The 17,437-nt window shown below is 37.4% G+C and overlaps 1 protein-coding gene across 2 annotated transcripts in view; it reads right to left on the bottom strand.

The window, feature by feature from the left end:
• The window catches only part of tjp2b (tight junction protein 2b (zona occludens 2)), a 32,787-nt gene extending 20,488 nt beyond the window's left edge, over nt 1–12,299 (bottom strand). Inside the window, exon 1 of one of the 2 annotated variants that reach the window (XM_008335611.3) lies at nt 11,990–12,299. In XM_008335611.3, coding sequence (XP_008333833.1) covers nt 11,990–12,049 — 60 coding nt within the window. In that variant the 5' untranslated portion in view covers nt 12,050–12,299. Of the gene's footprint in view, nt 2,184–11,989 lie in introns of those variants that run through there. The other variant, XM_025053071.1, reaches the window with a different exon arrangement.
• Nucleotides 12,300–17,437: the final 5,138 nt, after the last annotated feature.

The following is a 17,437-nucleotide window of genomic DNA, read 5'->3' as shown; positions in this document are numbered from 1 at the left end:
CTCCAATCAGGATAAGCTGTGTGCAGTGGTGGATTATCCTGGACCCGTGAGACAGAAATGACTAAAAATAACAACAGACTCGCGGATTTTTCAGCACCCCCTCCTGTCTCACACAGGATTTTAACTGCTCACACTGCTGTTGTCCACTTGCTGAGGAGGTCTGATGACATGGCCAGATAAGACCAGAATCAGGTTTAGATGTAGAGTCAAGGCTCTTTAACAAAGAACTCTATTTTTATCTTCCTTCGTTCCACACACTCCTGTATTTTATCACACACCCACTGTACGATATTTAGGAAAAAAAAACTCTTCTCAGCTATAGCAGCTGATTTTGAGATACAGCCAGCAAAAAATAATGTTTTGGTATTTTGTGTGTAGCTTCCATTTCTTCCATGTGGGATTTGCTGTGAACAAAGTTGAATGCCTTCTCCCATGTGTGATCTGTTGTTATTCTGTCACTCAGTCACAACAAAGATATAATATGTTCAGGTTTGGTGACTACTCAAAAAACACATAAGCACAAACTCTGAGTCGTTTTTTATATACCTTGAACATTAGAGAAAAAAAATTATAGTGTATGATGTTGTTGTGATCTTTCCGTCTTGTGGATATTTGTTGCAAAAAAATCCAACTTAGAAAATAAGAGCTACAGTTTAAATAATTAAATAAATGCAGATCTTCATAATACAGTGTCCAATGCCACACACTGTTATACGCACGTTGCATCACAATCACAGCTATTGATGCACATTAAATCACATCGGAGAAATTCTTATACCTACAGCCCAACTCCAAAACATAAATGTAGCAGCATGCCCTCCAAATCACACTGATCCTCTGTCAGGCTTTTAAAGGCACACTGTAGTCCGCTCTCAGGTAAATGAAGGTTTAGTAAATAATTCATAAACTCTAAGAGCATTGTCTGACAGAGTTATGACATGTGGAACACTGGCATGTAATGAACAATCATAAATATATAAATCTACACATACAAGCTGGACATGTTCTAAAAGAAATGGCACTTCTTTAGAAAAATTGAATTAGTATTTAGTACTGTACTTCTGTCTAACTGGTATAAGGCATTAAAATACCAGGGTGTTTGAGTGTTCTAATGTATTGATGTGGGTTTTTTTTAACTTTGCTGCCACTGTCTGATTCTTTACTGCCCCCTAATGATGAAGAAGAGGTCTAGTAATATAGTAATCGTCTAGTAATATATATTGTATCCTTTCAGGCTTGCATATTACGTCATATTACTTCATGACAACATACAATAAAGACATTGGCCTTTGAATTTTTTTAAGAACCCATGTTGGTAGGAGCAAAGCAAGAGTTAACAGAACTACCCCGCCCATCAATAAAATAAAGCACACAGGGCTTCCCTGTCACAGCTCATGACCTTTTCAGTCCACATCATTCTAAAGAAGGACGAGTCAGCAGCAGTAACAACATCACAGACAAGTGATGGAGAGCCGAACGGCTCAAAGTGACTTCACTTTGGGAAAACTAGAAAGTGTGCGCAGATAGTGCAAATATACTAGCACAGAGAGTAGTGGTAATATTTCTATCTATGCGTATGATGAATACTTTACGTCAATAACCCTGGAGAGTTATAACAGATATATTCTTCTAATAAATACTGTAGCTCCGCAAAACCCTTACCAGATGTTTCAGCCTAAACGTTCGCTCCCACTTTAGAGTTATCTTTATATCTATGTTGGTACTGACCCTCTAAACTTTTAACCTGTAGACAAATCACAGAATACCTGTACAAACGCAATGTAACAAAACCTTTTCTTTCATGATACCACAGTGATTATTTTAATTTGTTAAAAAGTGACATTTTACCATTTACATAACTGCCAATTAATTGTAAGATATGCCCATCACACATTAAATCCCTCAGAAAGTGAGGTTCCGTTCCTTCACTTGTGATGTCATGAATAAACAATTATTAAATCCTGCCAGAATCATTCTTTACCCTGATGCTGACGTACAAGTTTATGTTCCTGGCTTGTAAGTGAGAACCTAAAGGAACAGTCAGCAACAAGAGTGACATATACTGGTTTGTAAATGTTGCAGTGCACTGCATTTTCCAAATGCTGTTTTTTCCTAACAGAAAATATCAGACCGTAAACTAAACACTAGAGCATCTGTTGTCTCCACAAATGTACAGTAAGAACAAAGTCAATACTGCAACAAACCTGGAACAGTTTATTTTTAAACATTAGCAGGTATATTCAAGTATAAGCTGGTTAAATAATTCTCAATTTAGCATCAATGACAACAACCATTGTTGAATAATGAATACATGTTTACACACATCCTTATTAGAGCATAAAGGCTTGTCATCAATCACAACCTACTTTGCTTTTTCACTGGTGTGTGTGTGTGTGGTTCTACCAATGGAGAGTAGGTCAGACTACACACAAATCTAATGAGACGTGAATGCTGTGAGATGGAAATGCGGCTTGAGGCACAAAACAACTCTCAAAAACAATGATAACCCTCTAACATAAAAGCACAGGCACAACACACACTTTTAGGTTTATAATATCTGAAAACCACATTTTAAATACGGCCTGAATGTGTACAGACTTGGGGGCCTCTCAGTGTACAGGCTGTTTAGGCCGGATATACAGCGAAAGAGGGAGAGTGACATAGAGAGAGAGAAAGAGAGGGGGCATGAAAGCATTAGAGAGAGAAAGAAAGAGAAAGAGAGAGCATAAAAGCATTAAAGAAAGAGAGAAAGAGAGAGAAGGAGAGCGACATAGAGAAAGAGAGAGAGAGCATGAAAGCATTAGAGAGACAGAGAGAGAGACAGAGAGAGAGACTGGGAGGGAGGTTCATTTCAACAGTAAATAAACTGCTGCAAGGTCATGGTCATTCAGCATGCCAGTGAACTGAACATTAAAAAAAAAGCAAGTGCTATTTCCTTTAATTTTTAACAGAGCTTTTCAACAAACAAGTAAAAATCTCTTGTTCCCCATAAAACATTTAGACCAGACCTTTGTATTTCCACAGTATACTCAACCATTCGCAGATTACAATGTCAAATTATCCCTCACCTACTGTTTCTGTAAACACTATATAACATGCAGTACACATTTTGATACTCATGAAATCAGAATTGACACGAAAAGAGATCATCTAGACACCTCCATGTATAAAGAAATCTGTTACATCCGAAAATAACTTGTGAGAATGCAGCAGCTCACTGAGTGACTTAGTGTTCTACTCCCTGCAGAGTCAAACAGGCGTGAACTCAGACAGACTACTGTAATGTTATGCGAAAGAAAAAAGGACAATTTTGGACAAGTTGTCTAGACAATTTACAAGGTCTTATTTTCATATTCTTGTGACACCCACACAGCTACACCAAATAGGGCCAAGGGAAAGTGTGTTTCAAGTATGTCAGCCCATTACAAAAATAACTTTCTGCTTGAATCTAATTTAAGCTTGGTCTTTAACTAAATATTGACAGCACAGTTGACAGCAATATCTCCTGAAAAAGAAGAGAAACTCGAAGAGCAACTCCTTTGGACATTTGCATTCGACGAGAGAGCGAAACCCCTGTAAACAACTAGGGATCTAATCTAGGGAGACTGTCTTCACTTCAGTAACTTGAGTGCGAGTCTGAAAGAAGCTTCTTTCTTCTGAAAATGATGTGAAGTCTTGTAACAAAGGTGTTTTTGTCTGAAGCACGAGTTGGCATGTGCATTCCAGCATCAAGGAAAGACAATTACAACCAAGGACACTGTTACCGTCATGAAAAATTGAACTGCAGACTCGAGTTTCTAAAATGATCAATGAAAAAAATGTTCTGTCAAACTTTCCTATTTACCATTTAAAGTAGCAAAGAAATCGCGTCTCATACAGTTGATTTATGACTCAGTGGAACACGAAATATAATATTAAAATGGAGGCTGTTTATATTTCATCTAGTGGCATCAGTTTCACAAGAGTTTTCTCATGAAACTCATGAAAGATATTCTCTAAAAAGAAAGTTGTCTAATAGAACATTATAATGGTTTCTGATTTAACTCCCTCAGCTACATAAAGATTGTTGTACAGTTATATGCATGTTTAAATGTAATACTAATATTATTTTAATAATATATTATTTAAATATAATTGGCTAACTCACTTGAATAACTCACAAGAACAACTTGTGTATTATGGTCTCCAATGATGCTAAGGCTCATGGGCTAAATATAGCACAGAGCTCCATTGATACTCTTTGGTTTATAACAGCTTTTTACCCCTTTACTGCCATTCTATGGTCTTTCTGGTATGAGCTTTTAAAAATGTGTATGAAGATTCATTTTTCTGATTGTATGATTTATTTATTATTTTGATTAATCCTGAATTATAACAGGAATCTATTGGCATCACAAAGGTTATATTGTTGGACCATGAAAATAAGCGATGACAAACGTCTCCATCAACAGACCATTGTCGTCTATTACATGGACATAATTGGAGGCCCTGTCTTTGTTAGCAGCCCATCTGGCCCAACTATGACATTCACTGCAGATTAACAATAAATATATTGTGACGTTTCACACAATATTGACTTGAAAACACAAAAAGCATTCACACAGACACTCACCAAACACCAACACACACACTGACTGACACTGACACAAGGTCATGGGAACCAGTTCTATCCAGCCAGCAGTGAGCTGTGTTGACATAACACACAAATCAACAGAAATCACAGTGGCATCACACTGGCAACTACACAGTCTGAACACTGCTCATTTTGTGCATTGTTGTACGAAGCAACAGTGATTCACATTATAGCCTCCATACAGTCTTAGTGCAAATACTTTTGTGCAAGTACTTTTAGGCACACGCCCCCTAGGGTGTTCAGGGCCAGCCTGAGTGAGAGAGAGGGGGGGGAGAGTGTTTGTGTGTATATGAGAGATTGTTGCTTCCTGTACGTGAACGTGACTCAGAAGACGTTATCTTTGGAATGACAGGAAAAGGGAGGGATGTTTGCTAGTTGTTTCCTGAACATTAGCCTATTTTTCCCCTTGTTTCAAATGAGACCGGGACAAAACCAAAAGCACATTATCTTCAAAGTGAAGTCTTTAGATTTAATATGACAATTATCTCACCGCAAGACCCAGCACAGGACTTTAGGGATGGCTGTGACTTCCTATCTATTTTAATCATTATTATTTCATGCCCACTATCATTTTAAACCCGAAGTTTTACAAGGTGATCATGTAACTAGTTATATTTCATCGAAGGGAAAGTGGAGCGAGGGCAGAGAATGGGAGTGGATAAAATGTTTTAAAATAGATGTACATGGGAACAGATTTTTTTCAGCACATTGAGAATTGCAAATATTAAAATTCATCATCCACAAAAATCCACTTTAAAAAAAAGGACAGAAGTTGTTGATGCTCCATAATGAACAATTATTCACTGACAATTAAGAGGAAATGCCATCCTTTGCAAAATTCNNAACTGAATTTCCATGTAATGACTTTGAAGCTTTGTAATATTTTTCTCTGTTCATTGTTTTGGCTCATGTATCCTGTTCTTATTATTTCTCAGATTTTCAAAGTAATTATAAATAGAAACCATGGCAACCCGCTGTCAGCCTGTTATAAGAGCCAAGTGTGTTTTAATAGTCACATGTAAATGAAGGGCTGCTGAGTCATGACGCGTTTGCAGCTCATCATCCTGTTTGGAATTATGTAAATGAATCCTCCATGTCAGTGTGTAATACAGAGAAACACTATTAAAACCATGTTAATTATCACTTGCATCGCACCATTGGATTTCCAAGGTTAAAGCAAATACAGACTACATACTTCGTTCTAAATTAAAAAGAATGCTAGAAATCCAAAGCCTTTGAAATTGTAAACATTTGCCAGATACATTTGAGACTAAACCTGAAGCAGGTTATTTTTATCGTCAAATTATACTGACTCACAGGGCTGAAATAAACAAGAAGATAATGTTTTTCCTGTCGTGACTGAGCTGTTAATCGGAGATTCATGTAACACTGTAATTACTGTGACACAACAGGAAAGGGCTGTGGAGTGCTGGTGAACTAATTTTCTGTATCTGTGTGTGTGTGTGTGTTTTAATTGTTCTGGGAGGAAACTTTAGAAGAAACACCAAATGGTGTAGGGGTTTGTTTGAAAGAATTCACATAATACTGTGGTTTTCATAACATTTTTGTAACACTGATGGCTACACCTCAGTTCAAAAACTCTGGTGTGGTTATGCATTTTCAACATTTTACATTTTAACTACACCAGAGATTAGATTGTATAGGACTGTAAACAAAGTTTGAGAGGAAACATCCTGCTAGTCAATTATAGATATTTCAAATAGTGAGAGTCAGAGACAACTTAAAGTTACCAGTGGATATATGTAACCAATAGAATATAATGAATTATCTAAGTCTGAAATCAATAGTGCTTAGTTTTTCTCCAGGGCTTGAAAACTACATATAATGACAATAACTGTGTTTGAGGCTGATTTTCTACAATAACAATACAGAAAAGCTATCATTTTGTGCTATGGCAAAAAGGAAACTCAATCCTCCCCACCAGGAGAATTCAAATATATTTTTTCTGATCAAATAGTCTTGATTTGGTTGGTGTTTATGATGTATTTTAGATTTACCTTAGTGATGCAAACTCTCCATACTAGGCAGTGACAGACCAGCAGCGTCAGGCTTCAAAATGCAAGTTGATGAAGTATACGTATTATACACAGGCTTCTAGTTTTGGTATTCATGCCTGGTGGTGCAAGCAAAACAGCTGAGGTGGACTATGCTCAGTGACATGTCATTAAGTTGCATGAGACAAGCATATCAATCCCAGTGGGCAAAATACTGCCAGCTCTTCACCAAGGACAAGAATGTCAACACTCTCTCACAGTAGACTACAGCTCCAAAAGACTCCTGTACTAGGGCTGAAAATAGTTTGAAAGGCAACAAGAAAGCATTACAGAGATCCAACCCAAGAGGGCAACACGTTTTGATCACACAAGCAACTAACCAAATGTGCTTGATGTTAGCTTGAGTTTCACCACGCTTTTGACCTCTGACCAGTTGCAGGGTTGTGGCCACCACTCACACAGACAAGCAGGGAGGGGGATAGCAAGATGCATGCAGGAATTTTATCAGCCGGCCACTCCCAGCAGCTGTCAGAGCTTGTGTAGCGCACTTCTCTTTGGTCAGGGAATACGGAATAAAACACATCAACTTTATAGAACATTCTCCCACAAAAATAATCTTCAAACTATTCTCTTGGACATTCAGGGAACACAATCATTTAAGTTCTAACACCATCTTTGGACTTGGAGTGGTCATATTTTACACAAAGCCTCTCTGTGGTTTTAGGCTTGGCTGCTGTAATTCTCATACAACCACAACCCACACACATACACACATGAGCCCAGCGGGGACAGAGCAGTGTGCACAGTAAAGCAGATAAAATGACACTAACGAAAGATGACTCTTGTTAGGTCTCATTGTTGACCTCAAAAGTTACAGCAAGGAACTTAACTGAAACTCTATAAACACAGTGACTTTTAACTGGATATTTAAAGGGAGAACAGATCCATCTTGGTATACATAAATTAGTATTAGTATTCATTTAAGTACTCAGGTAATCATACAGTATAGTATCGTTATATGTTTGACTTCTTTATCACTCTGACTGAGATTTTATAACTAAAATATATCTGCCCTTAAAGCTGCAGCAGACAGGTTTGACAGGAATATTGTTGAGTTTCATGTTGCATGTTGTTTAAATATTAATGTCTGGTTATTGCAACTCCACTCATCACCTAAATGCAGGAAGACACAATGGTTTCATATGCCCCAGATGACCTGAAACCACTGATCCATCTGTTTAACTCTCAACTAATGTTTGATCTTGTTTTACTTTTGACCTATAAGCAAATGTCGTGCAAATGAAATTGGTATCATTATACTAAAGCAGTGCTTCTCAAAGTGGGCCCCACTAGTTGGGAACATAGACATGACAGGTAGAGTGGGGCAGGGAAGGAAATTTTCAAGTGTTGATGGCACAACTGCATTTTTATTTCAATATAAAATATAACATTACTTGATATTAGGTCAATAAATTTGAACTGTCATTTGTCAAGATTTTTGTTGGAGTGATGGCAGGAAGTGGGGGTTGGTACTAAAGGCACTAAATAAATTGATTTTAGCTGCAACCAACAAGCCAATAGGTATTACCAGATATGAATTACATAATGTACCCTCAAATGTTTTCCTCTCAATTGGATTATTTTTTCAACTCTCCCATTCCTTTTGAGTAAAATAAATCTAGAACTATTGAAATATGGACATGCATGCCAAACAATTTTTACTCACTTTCAGCTAACATTATAATTCCCCCATCAACAAGGAGAAAAAGAGAGCTTTAATGAAGAACTTGTTAAGCACAATGTATTTTATTGCTTCTATAAATGTGTGTTTGTTTCAAGCATTTTCGCTTGATAATCAATACAGAATCTCTGCAGAGTGTGTGACTGTGCTAGCCATTCATTATTGATGGGTGCCAGTGTGTGACTGCTCTTCTCGTTGGTATAAATAAGTCACTCATGCATAACGAGGCCCTCTGCTACAGTTGGAGGGCACAATGAACACACTCACACCCCAGTGAACCATGGGAGTATTCACACTACAGTGCCACTTATCTCTAAGAGAGTGATGATGTTCAGCGACTTGCACATGGGTTGATGTACTGGTGTCTGTGTTAAGAAAAGTAGGAGCTCAGCTTTCACGTGATTTCATGTTTCATAATATGTAAAGGTGCTCAGCTGAATTTATTATAAATGAACCGCATGTGCTGACGAAATTAGAAATGCATAGGAATAAAGATAAAAAAAAAGTGACAGAGGAAATGTGACCAAGAGAAATGGCAATAAATGAAAACAGGAGATATCAGTCCTGGCTTTCATAGCAGTGAAAAGTAATAGAAACTTCCTGGTAAGAACATACACTGTGTAAACACAGGTAAACTTCCCCCAAGGTTTACAGTGCATCAGACTATATCACAGCCTCTACCTCAAATGAAAAGTGCACACCTGTGTGTTTTGCATTGTAAATAAGACTTTGTTTGTGTTCAGCATCAGAAGCAGCTACGCCTCTGTTGATGAAGTCATCAGGTTCCCAAGCAGAAGGAAAGCTCTTTCATCCTCTATGTCACTAGTTTGTAGTGTGGCACCGATTAAATGCCCAATTTTTATTTATTTTTTTTTTTTTTTTGTTAAGTATGACTTGCGGATACCAATTCCGATTTTCTCCAACTGACAGCCTATACAGAAGGTTAAGTGTTCTTCAGCTTAGCATTTTGTTCTCATAACAAATAATTATAAAACACTTCACAGGTACTATAGGTGCTATATTAAAATTGATTCATATAGTAAATAATATATATATATATATATATATATGTGTGTGTATATATGTGTGTGTATATATATATATAAATATATATAAATATATATATATATATATATATAAGAGGTAATGCTAGGTCTGGAAAACACTCTTGTCATGATCAGCTGTCTTGTCATAATCTTACTGTTAAGCATAATACAAACAGTGAGTTTTCTTGGCTCACTGCAAACTACTACTAACATGCTAATGATAAGTTAGCTTACAGTAAGCATACAAGTGTGAGCTTCCTCTCGCCTCCTTACTATCCTGACCAACTGGCTGCTGATCAGGGCTGATAATGCTGAAAATGGTCCTATCCCAATCACCGGCCAGCTGATATGTGTCCACTAGGTAACAAATTAATGTGATCTTAAAAAAGACAATTAAGCCTGAAATGCATGACTTATGTGACTATAGCCAAGACCAAAACCTCCAATCTGTCGGTTATTCTGATTGGCATATATAATTTTAGATTGTCCAAAAAGGTCAGAAAATAGAATTCTGCAGGAAAACCTTTAACAAGTGCATTCTTTTAAATAAGGTTTTTGCTCTTCCTGGATATGCCGTGCTTTTTAATTCCAAAGTATCTAATGACAGGCTGTACAGTCTTGTCTTTAGAAACTGGCACCAGTACTGTTATGTCCTGCAAAGCTATTGTGCCAACATGGAAATGTAAATAAACATGTGATGCCTGAAGCTCTACAGGTCTATGGACGACAGTTACACTGCTAAGATTGTTATCTCACAGGTCTGATCAGGACAAGGATTTTTAAAACAAGACAATACCACACACAAATACACAAAGACTTTACGCATTGAAAGGGACCATAACCTCTAAAATCATCTCTACTAAAGGAACCTATTCAGTCAGAACCATAAAACAAACACATGTTGCGCAGACACACATGGACAAACAACCACACATTAAAAGGAGAACACCTTATTTAAGTTGTTAAGTCAGAAATACTAACAAAAATATTGGTTTAGGTTTTAGTAGGTTTTTAAAAGAAATTCCTTGCAAAAATCCCATCCCGTGGTGCCTGCTCTACAGGTACAAAAGGCTACTGCAGAATTAATTTAACATTCCTATTATCACAAAAAATTGTACTAATTGCACTCTCCAAGCGCACTTAAACATTAGTCTCTCTGGGTTCAGTACGCCATGGAAAGTGCTCTTCATTTAACATTAAGGGTAAAAGTTAAATTAATATTCATAGTGCTAATTAATCGATCACTGGGGTCCAACTAGGCATTAACTTTCTTTTGACCTGTTCCATTACCAGTGAAAACAAACCCTGGTTGCAGGTTGTATATGTAATACATTTACAGCTTTGTGAATTCAATACCGACAGAGGACTTTAAGTGTTTTACGGGTGATGTGTGTGTCCTTTGTGTCCACACTGTCACCTAATTGCAGACACATCATTGTGACCATGGAGTGCCAACAGTTAAACGACTGCTATGCTAAACTCTTTCTATCACTTCCTGTCCAAGCCCACAAAAGGAATTGTGGAGTATGCACAGAAGCCCACTTTAGGGACATGCAGAAGTATCTATCTCTACCTTCAACTAAGCACCATTAAGTACTTCTTAAAACATTACAAAAATAAACAGATACAAATTGATGATTGGCCAAAGTTCAAAGACTTACTTTTTACTTACCATAATATGATATTATATACACGTTTAAGACGAATGTAGTCATAAATTACAATGTACCTGCAACAACAAGAGGGCAACATGCAGCTGCTACCTGTAAGTTATGCTTTCTTTAATGATAAATGTTTCTTGTACTATGAAGTTTAAAATGCTAAAACAATAATCAAATAATCAATTACAGTAAAAAAGTCAAAAGTTTACAAAAACCAAAGTCAACAAGTACAAAGCCAATAATTCTATTTTCAGAGTAAAGACATTTTTTCAATGAGGTTTATAGCTTTATGACACTGATGTGCTACGAGATAAAGTTTCTACTTATTGTGAAATCAGTGGTGGAAGTTAAAGTCACCAGATGTCCAATGTTTCTCATTTTGATGACCAGTACGTAGGGTCAACACTGGGTGACACCTAGGGTTTTTTTGTTTGTTTTTGTTTTTTTTACTTTTTCACATAGATATATAGATCTTTATACAAACTGATATTTTTGTCGATGTCACCACAATACTCGCATGTACTGCACGCAGCTAGTTCTTCCCTTTCATCATGTCAACGTACACATTGTTTGTTGAATGTTAAAGGAGTTTTTCCAGTTTGACAACTCAGCCTGTGAAACAACAGCACAATAAACATGAGCTCAGACTTCTTTGACGGCCTTTTCTATTGGCTCTGCTCAGGCACAACAGGTGTAATGACACACGCCGTCCATTGGCTGCTCCCTCACCACACCGTCATCTAACGTTCGTCGTTTTTATAACACACTGTCATACACTGCTGCCCTCCTCACCGAAACTATCACAAGGTATGTTCGTTTCACGTTAAAGTCCATACGTTACAGACCCGAACGTCACACATGCCTTGTCATGGACGGTAATCAGTGTCACTTACTCCGACATGTTCGGTCTCTCTCTGGTAAGAGGCCACTCTCCCTCCGCCTTTTACCGGCATCTCAATTCCCTTCTCCTCCTTGACTTGTTGGAAACACAACGGTGGAGGTTCTCCGTCGACGTGGTTAAGCACAGCAGTCGCGCGCGTGTGTCTGTGTGTGTGCTGGCTATAGACAGGACTTATTATCACACTGCCTTCTCCCTCTGATGAAACATTATCTCCGCCCTCGTCGCTGTCACGGCTGCTGTTCTCAAACACACCGACAGGGACGGAGGAGAAGGGAGGTCCGTCCTATAACAGCAGCCACAGCAGCAGCACAACACTAACTGTCAATACCCCACAGCGCCACCTTTCTGTTTCATTCCCTGGGAACCAGGTCATTTCTATCTAGTGGTCTTAAATGGAATAAGTCTTCTATTGTTTCAGAGGTCGTCTGGTCGTCGTGGCCACATGAAAACAAATCTGCTCTGATGTTATATTTCAAAAGATAAGATTGGAATTGAGCTTATAATTAGAAATAATAAAAGCCATTAAGGAGAAAATCAAAGTTTCAAATTTTTTTTCACAACAGCCATAAGTTCTTCCTATGAGTCATTCTTAGAAATTAAGGTTCTGAAAAATAATTGTAATAATAATTTACCCTAACCTCAAAATTCTTAAAAATTAGATACAGACCAGAATTTTACTCTGAAGGTTCTAAAAGAAATCTGAGGAAAGATTTAGTTTTAACTAAAACTAGGAAAAACAACCAAGATTTGATTATTTTTAATTTCTGAGAAAAAAATACAATTAAAATGTGTGATTTTAAAATTAACCACTGGCTAAAATGTGTCTATCACAGTCTGCATCATGTTTGTTTCCTTTTCCTGTTGTCTGCTTTGTGGGGTAATCGGTCTGTCCACACTCACCTGTTGGTAATTGTCTTCACTTGTGTCACCTGGTGCTCCCTGTGTATATATATACCCCTCTCCCTCACTCTGTCCTTGTTGGATCATTGTGTGTGTTTGATCATTGTAGTTGGATCATTGTTCAGTTCTTTCTGTCAGACTGCTCGTGGTCGGTAGCAGTTTGTGAGTTTCCTGTTCTGTGTTTCCTTGTGTTCTGTGTTTCCTCGTGTTCCGTGTTACAAAGAGAATTCCATGCCTGGTAGTTCTTCCTGTTTTGTTAATTTGGACTTTGTTAATAAAACCACCTGCACCAGAAACAGTCTCTCCAGTACTGCATTTGGGTTCTGCCTGCTTCCTGCAATGCCCGCACGTGACAGTCTGTCACACAACATCAGCTTCTGTTTTAAAATGTACTACCATTTCAGTGTTTTCAAAATTATTATAGTGACATTATAATGCATTCCCAAAAGTTTGTTAACATCTGTGTACATAATTGCATAAGACAAAACATTACTTTTGATTGCAAAAAATGCATTACAACTTACTATGAGGAGTATTTTGAAATTACATTCAAGCAAAAGTGTTGAAAGTTTGTGTTTTTTCGTAAAAACCACACCAAAGGTCATATTTGGTTTGTTGACCTAGAAAAATGGGTCAGTGACATTTGAGCCATTTGAGTGTGTCGGTGGAATACCTGGTGATGACGTGCAGTCACGTGTACACTTTGCTGGAAGTATGTATTTAAGCGATGTAGGTGCCTCGGTACATACACCTCTGAGTTGTACCGCTCCCTACAAGGAAACACCAAGGTCAGCACACAACAAAGAATCCAGAAATAAGCTGAGAAGATAAGGGCAAAATGGTATTAAATTTGAATTTGTCTGATTAAGCCACGATAAAAGATTTTAGGAATTGTAGGAGCTGTAAAAAAAGGTAAAAAAAAAAGTTAATTCCTTTGGCTGACTGTCCAGAAATTTACAAAGAATCTGACCAAAAATATTTTTTAAAAATAAAAAATATATGTTTTTTTCTGATACAAACACTGAGTTAGAAAAAGACTCATGCCACACATTTTGGACCTTAAAGCAGACTAGTTTCACACAAACCTATATCTAAAAACATAACTCGGAACATATTAACAAAAGGGTAAAGGGTTTCCTATGATGGGGAACTAGAGTATTTTACATTTGTTTATGACCTGTATTGACCTGTATTGTTGCTTTTTCAATTATATAACTCATCATTGATGTATTTTCTTTTAGATAAATGTTATTGATCAAAGTCTCAATCGATTTATATACATTGGTAATTAAGGCTTATTTAGGCCATGTAAAGAGTCAAAACAGAAGCAAGAGTCTACAGAGGTTGTCCCTGGGCAACCTTAATTAACTTTTTCGACTAAAATGTCTTCTAAGCTACACAAAATTCAGTGTTTATAGCATGTGTGAACACGGGAGCTGCTGCTCTACTGCTGCATCTGTTTGCTGAGTTTGTGCTACTGGGCTCAATTTTTTTTAAACCATGTAATGATAATATATTGACCAAATGATCTATCTAATTTGGACTGATTTATCTGATACATAGTAAATACCAGCAGCCTATTGTCTAGTGGTTAAGTATGTGTCTGGTGATCACATGTAATCCTGCAGGATTATCAGTCCAAATCCTAGTCTCAGCAGAACGATGAGTGTTGAGCAAACACTTCAAGTCCAGTGTTAACAATTTGGGTGTTGCAATGATAGGGTAAATGTAGAAGTTAACTCTCCTTCAAAGGATTTATATAAAATAATAATAATAATAATAATAATAATTAATAAAAACAATACCTAGAAAACATTAGTGTTTTTGCAATCTTATGAACCAGTAGGTGGCAGTAAAGCGACTCATATAATGCAAAGTTGCCATGAAAATTAAAAGAAGCTTTGCTTTGCCTCTGTCTCGTTGGAGATTGATCTTTGATGTAAAAATCTTACTCACTAAATTCATACATGCACAGGAGTCTTTGGTCAAAGGGTTCATGAACACAAGTCATTCAAAATAACTTTTATGAGCAATGCATTTTCCTTTGTTGCTATTTTCACAATGTTACAACACCTTGTTGTACCTCTGTGCATCTGTTTAAAGTTTGTTTTGTTTTGTTTTTTAAACATGGTCAATAAAACAAACCTTTAGCCAAACAGTGGTGTGTCAGACAGAAGTGCCCTCTACTGGTGTAGGACTATCATGGCTCACGACTGAACAGTGGTGTGGAATTGATCTAGGCCCCAACAAATTAGAATGTAAACTTCTGTTACTCTGATTGGGTGAATGGAACCACCTGTATGATATTGTGGTGATGTGCCATAGGGCTAAGAAGGCAGAATGTTCTGGCCAACTTCCATTCAACACAGGAGGACATTTGAGGTGTGGACAAAAGTCTGATTCTCTGCTGTAGTGTTTCCTAGGGGATGGTTCCTGAGACTGCAGAGTGTTTTAGATCAAACACACCAAACGTGCTGCAGAGGTTATGTGGCACAGGCTAAGGCAGCGCGCACACACACACACAAATACTCGCCACTGACCTTGTAATTACACTGGGTATATGGTAAGTACTGCTTGTTCAGATCCTGAATAACTGATTAAGAGTCAAAGAGCAACTTCTGCCTGCAGCTCGCTTTCCTGCTGTCTGTCAAGGTCACTGTGCGTGTGTGTGTGTACTTAGGGGGATACAGTGGCAACTTGCTGAGGAAGCTTAACAGTGGAGTGCAGAGGAAGAAAGAGAGAGAGAGAAAGAGAGGCTACTGCAGTGCGTAAAGGTAGAGTGTAACATTATGAATACAGAACCTAATTTTACCTTTATTTAGTCCCCTATCTTTCCTTCTTCAAACACTTCATCATTTGTCACTGCTCAAACACACTTTCAAAACACAGCTGTAAAAGGAACAGCTTTGATGCACAGATCTATCTGCTTATTTATCCTTCTGTCTCACACTCTGTCACTGATTGAGCTTCAGCTAAAAATAAATCAGCAGTCATTTCAAATATGACCTCGTTAATAACTAAAATTCATGTAATGGAGGCCTGATCAATTGTCATTGAGGAGTTTTTTTTTTTTATTCTTGTCCTTTTACGCATGTTTAATTGTGAAATAACAAAACATTTGATTGCAGATACCAAGGTTGAATGCCAAAAATTAATTCATATATATAGATTGAAGTGGTTTCTTTCAGTATTTCTGCTATTTTCCCAGTTTCACCTGAAGGTGGAAATAGTGTTTCACATTCACTAGTGATTTCTACTACTTGATATTTCACATCTTCGCCTAAATTATATTAGGATGTTTTAATTAGTGTGGATTAATTTGTTAAAATCAACAATAATGCAATTTTAAAACCCATTATTTCCCCCCACACAGCAGCTTTAAGCCTGGTTTCCAGGGACCTAAACCTAAAGAAAATCCAATGCAACTTTATTCCCCTGTATCTTTTGTGGAGACATCATTAAAACAACGCAGACCTTGGAGTATTTCAGAGGGTTTTCTTTTAGTGTGTCAACACCTTTTGGACAGAGTGTGGAAGTGGTGTTGTAGAGGACACACTAACACTCCATCACCTCATCCATCTGGCCTCCACTAATTAACACTGCTGTGAGACATGTACACACTAACACATACATCTCCCTGACTGAGGGCAAGTGCAGGACAATGAGCTAGAGGAGTAAACGGGGAAACTGTGACAAGAGCAGAAAGTAAGAGAGAGGATTAAAAAAAATACGTTCTTTCAAATTATTGTACTATATTGTACTCATACCTCAAAGGCTTTAAAAAAGACAGTTACGGCTAGCATGTTAGCCCACAAAAGAACATTCACTCACACTCACTCAGATGTTATAGCTGGAGTTATTTCGCTTCTGATGCTTTTCCAGCCAATGTTGACAAGATTTAAAAATAGTCATACAGGCATATGCATCAAAGGCCCACATCTTGAAATATTTACAAATATACAGGACCTTTCTTTAATCCCCCAAAGTACATGGCAATCTCCTGCAGTCTATATTAAAGTGTGAGCTCTGTCCTCATATTTCATTCCTTTTTCATTCTACAAAGCACCAGCTCATCATCGACTCCCACAGCCTTACTGTCACACAGACTATTATGGGGATTTTTCCTGCCATAGCTTTGAATATGACAAGATTCACGTGCTCGGTCTGAACGCTGAACCTTGTGAGTGTCAGACATCCATCCATCCATCCATCTATCTATCTGTCTATCTCTCAACCCCTCCCCTCTGTCAAAAATTTTGACATATCATTGTCAAAATAATGTATTAATACAGTAATGAATTAACTTTCTATCACATAAAATACATATAAACATCCATACATTTTGTGACAGATCCCCATTGTAGAATTTTTGTTTCTTTACTCTTAGCGTGTTTGTTGTGTGCCTGTGTGTCTCATAACTCAGAAAATACACGTCATATTAGGATTGAATTTTATGATGATGTAGTTTATTGCCCCAGGGGAAAAAATGATGAGATTTCAGTAGAGATCTGGTGATGAAAATCCCTTTTCCAGGAGTTTT

The sequence above is a fragment of the Cynoglossus semilaevis genome, chromosome Z, assembly GCF_000523025.1.
Source record: "Cynoglossus semilaevis isolate Cse_v1.0 chromosome Z, Cse_v1.0, whole genome shotgun sequence".
NCBI lineage: Eukaryota > Metazoa > Chordata > Actinopteri > Pleuronectiformes > Cynoglossidae > Cynoglossus > Cynoglossus semilaevis.
This window is presented reverse-complemented; position numbering and strand designations above follow the sequence as displayed.